This window comes from Fonticula alba (genome assembly GCF_000388065.1).
Source record: "Fonticula alba strain ATCC 38817 unplaced genomic scaffold supercont2.2, whole genome shotgun sequence".
In the NCBI taxonomy this organism is placed as follows: domain Eukaryota; order Rotosphaerida; family Fonticulaceae; genus Fonticula; species Fonticula alba.
The window spans coordinates 2,835,782-2,837,432 of NW_009242972.1; the positions used below are offsets into that span (position 1 = coordinate 2,835,782).

A 1,651-nucleotide genomic window follows, 5' to 3' on the forward strand; every position below is an offset into this window, starting at 1 on the left:
GGGGGGGGGGGACATACTTCGTGGCATCCAGGGAGAGCTCGGCCGGGTCGTACTCGAGGCCGGTCAGATCGACAAAGCCGGGGCCCATCATGACTGAGGGGTTCTCGTGGCGCTCGTGGACCATGCGCAGGATCTCCCGGGGGGAGACCAGGCGGCGGTCGGTCTCGGGGTTCGGGCCAACCTGGATGAGACGAAGACCTGCAGAGGGCGATGTGGGTGAGTAAATGCGCGGGCGACAGCGGGGCGCGCGCGGGCGGAGGAGGGAATCCGGTGGACAGGGAGCATACCAGAGGGGTCGGTCGGGAGGAAAGAGGCCTGGGCAGACGCGATGAGCGCGAAGAGCGCCATCAGGCCCCAGCAGGCAAGGGAGAGGGCCATAGTGGAGGGGGAGGGGAGGAGTGTGCGAACAGGAAAAGGGGTGTGTGGGTAGCTCGCTGTCCGATTGCCTGGACGGCCGAACCGGCACTGGGGGCTTTTCATCCACCCCGGGGTAGGGGGATGGCGCGCACCCGGGCCGAAGGGGGTCCCAGGACGGCCGTGTGTGTGTGTGCGTGTGTGTGTCGTCAGGACCTCCGCGTCTTCAGGGAGAGGGAGGACGTCTTGGGGAAAAGGCGTAGCATCCAGGGCTGGGCGAGGGAGGAAAGTCCAGGGATGGATAACGAACAACAGATGCCTGAGTCATACCATACACAGAAGACACACACCCACCCATCCGCATATGTGTCGCCCCGGTCTCGGAGGCAACACCCCGCCGGGGTACCCATGCCCGGGGGGGGATTTTATTCCGGGGACCGTGACTGGGCACTTTCGCCCAGGCACAGCGCACCGGCGGGGGGGGGGTGGGGGGGGGGGGGGGAGCTGGGGCGGGCAGGTCATCCCCCGCGAAAGTGGCGGCCGGCGGGCGAGAAACTCACCGACACGGTGTAAGCCGGGCCGCAGATGTGTCAGCAAGGAATTTGTATGCGCTCGGAGGGCCGCCAAGTCTGACCAACAGACAAGGGCGAGGCCTGGCTGGACCCCTGCGGAAGAGACGTGCCGTGGTCGGGAGCGAGGGGGGCCATGAGAAAACAACAACAAAAACAATGCACAGCCCAAGCGTCGGCGCCTGGGCAACACGGTCAGATGACGACCTCGCGCACATACGCGCCTCTATGCCGCGTGGAGGGCTCCTGCCGGGCCCCAGGCCCGCAGGTCAGTCGCCCCCGCCGCCCGCACGGTTCGGGGGTGGCTGTTCGTGAAGTCCCGTCGTACGCGCCTCCTACCAAGAAGCCCTGCCTGGTCGCCGGAAGCCCGGCCTCGCTGCCCGAGCTCGTTGTCCGCCCGGGTCCCAACGGGCCCGGGCCGCCGGCATCCGTCGGCATATAAGAATCACGCGAAGATCACCCGGAAGATGAAATACCATTTCAGAGGACCCGAGATCCGCTGGCCACCGTGGCCCGGCAGGTCCCAATCCCCCGACCGCTGCCACACGCGCACACGCACATACGCACGCACCACCGCCGGCTGGCCGGCCGGGGACGACACCGCTTGTATGACGCGCCCGCCCCCGGCCCCGAGAGAAGGGAGTCGGGGTGTGGGGCTCTGGAGCGAAGGTTTTCTCCATCCACGAGGCCCGTGTGGCCATCTGAGGCCCCGCGTGCCCCCCCCCCCC

General features: G+C 67.8%; 1 protein-coding gene across 1 annotated transcript in view; it reads right to left on the reverse strand.

Annotated features, from left to right (window-relative positions):
* Positions 1 to 404, reverse strand: part of H696_01603 (hypothetical protein) — a 2,239-nt gene extending 1,835 nt beyond the window's left edge. Inside the window, exons 1-2 of the mRNA XM_009495507.1 lie at positions 288 to 404; positions 18 to 198 (exon numbers count right to left, since the gene is read on the reverse strand). Of these exons, the coding sequence (XP_009493782.1) occupies positions 18 to 198; positions 288 to 378 (272 nt within the window). The 5' untranslated portion in view covers positions 379 to 404. The remainder of the gene's footprint in view (positions 1 to 17; positions 199 to 287) is intronic.
* Positions 405 to 1,651: the final 1,247 nt, after the last annotated feature.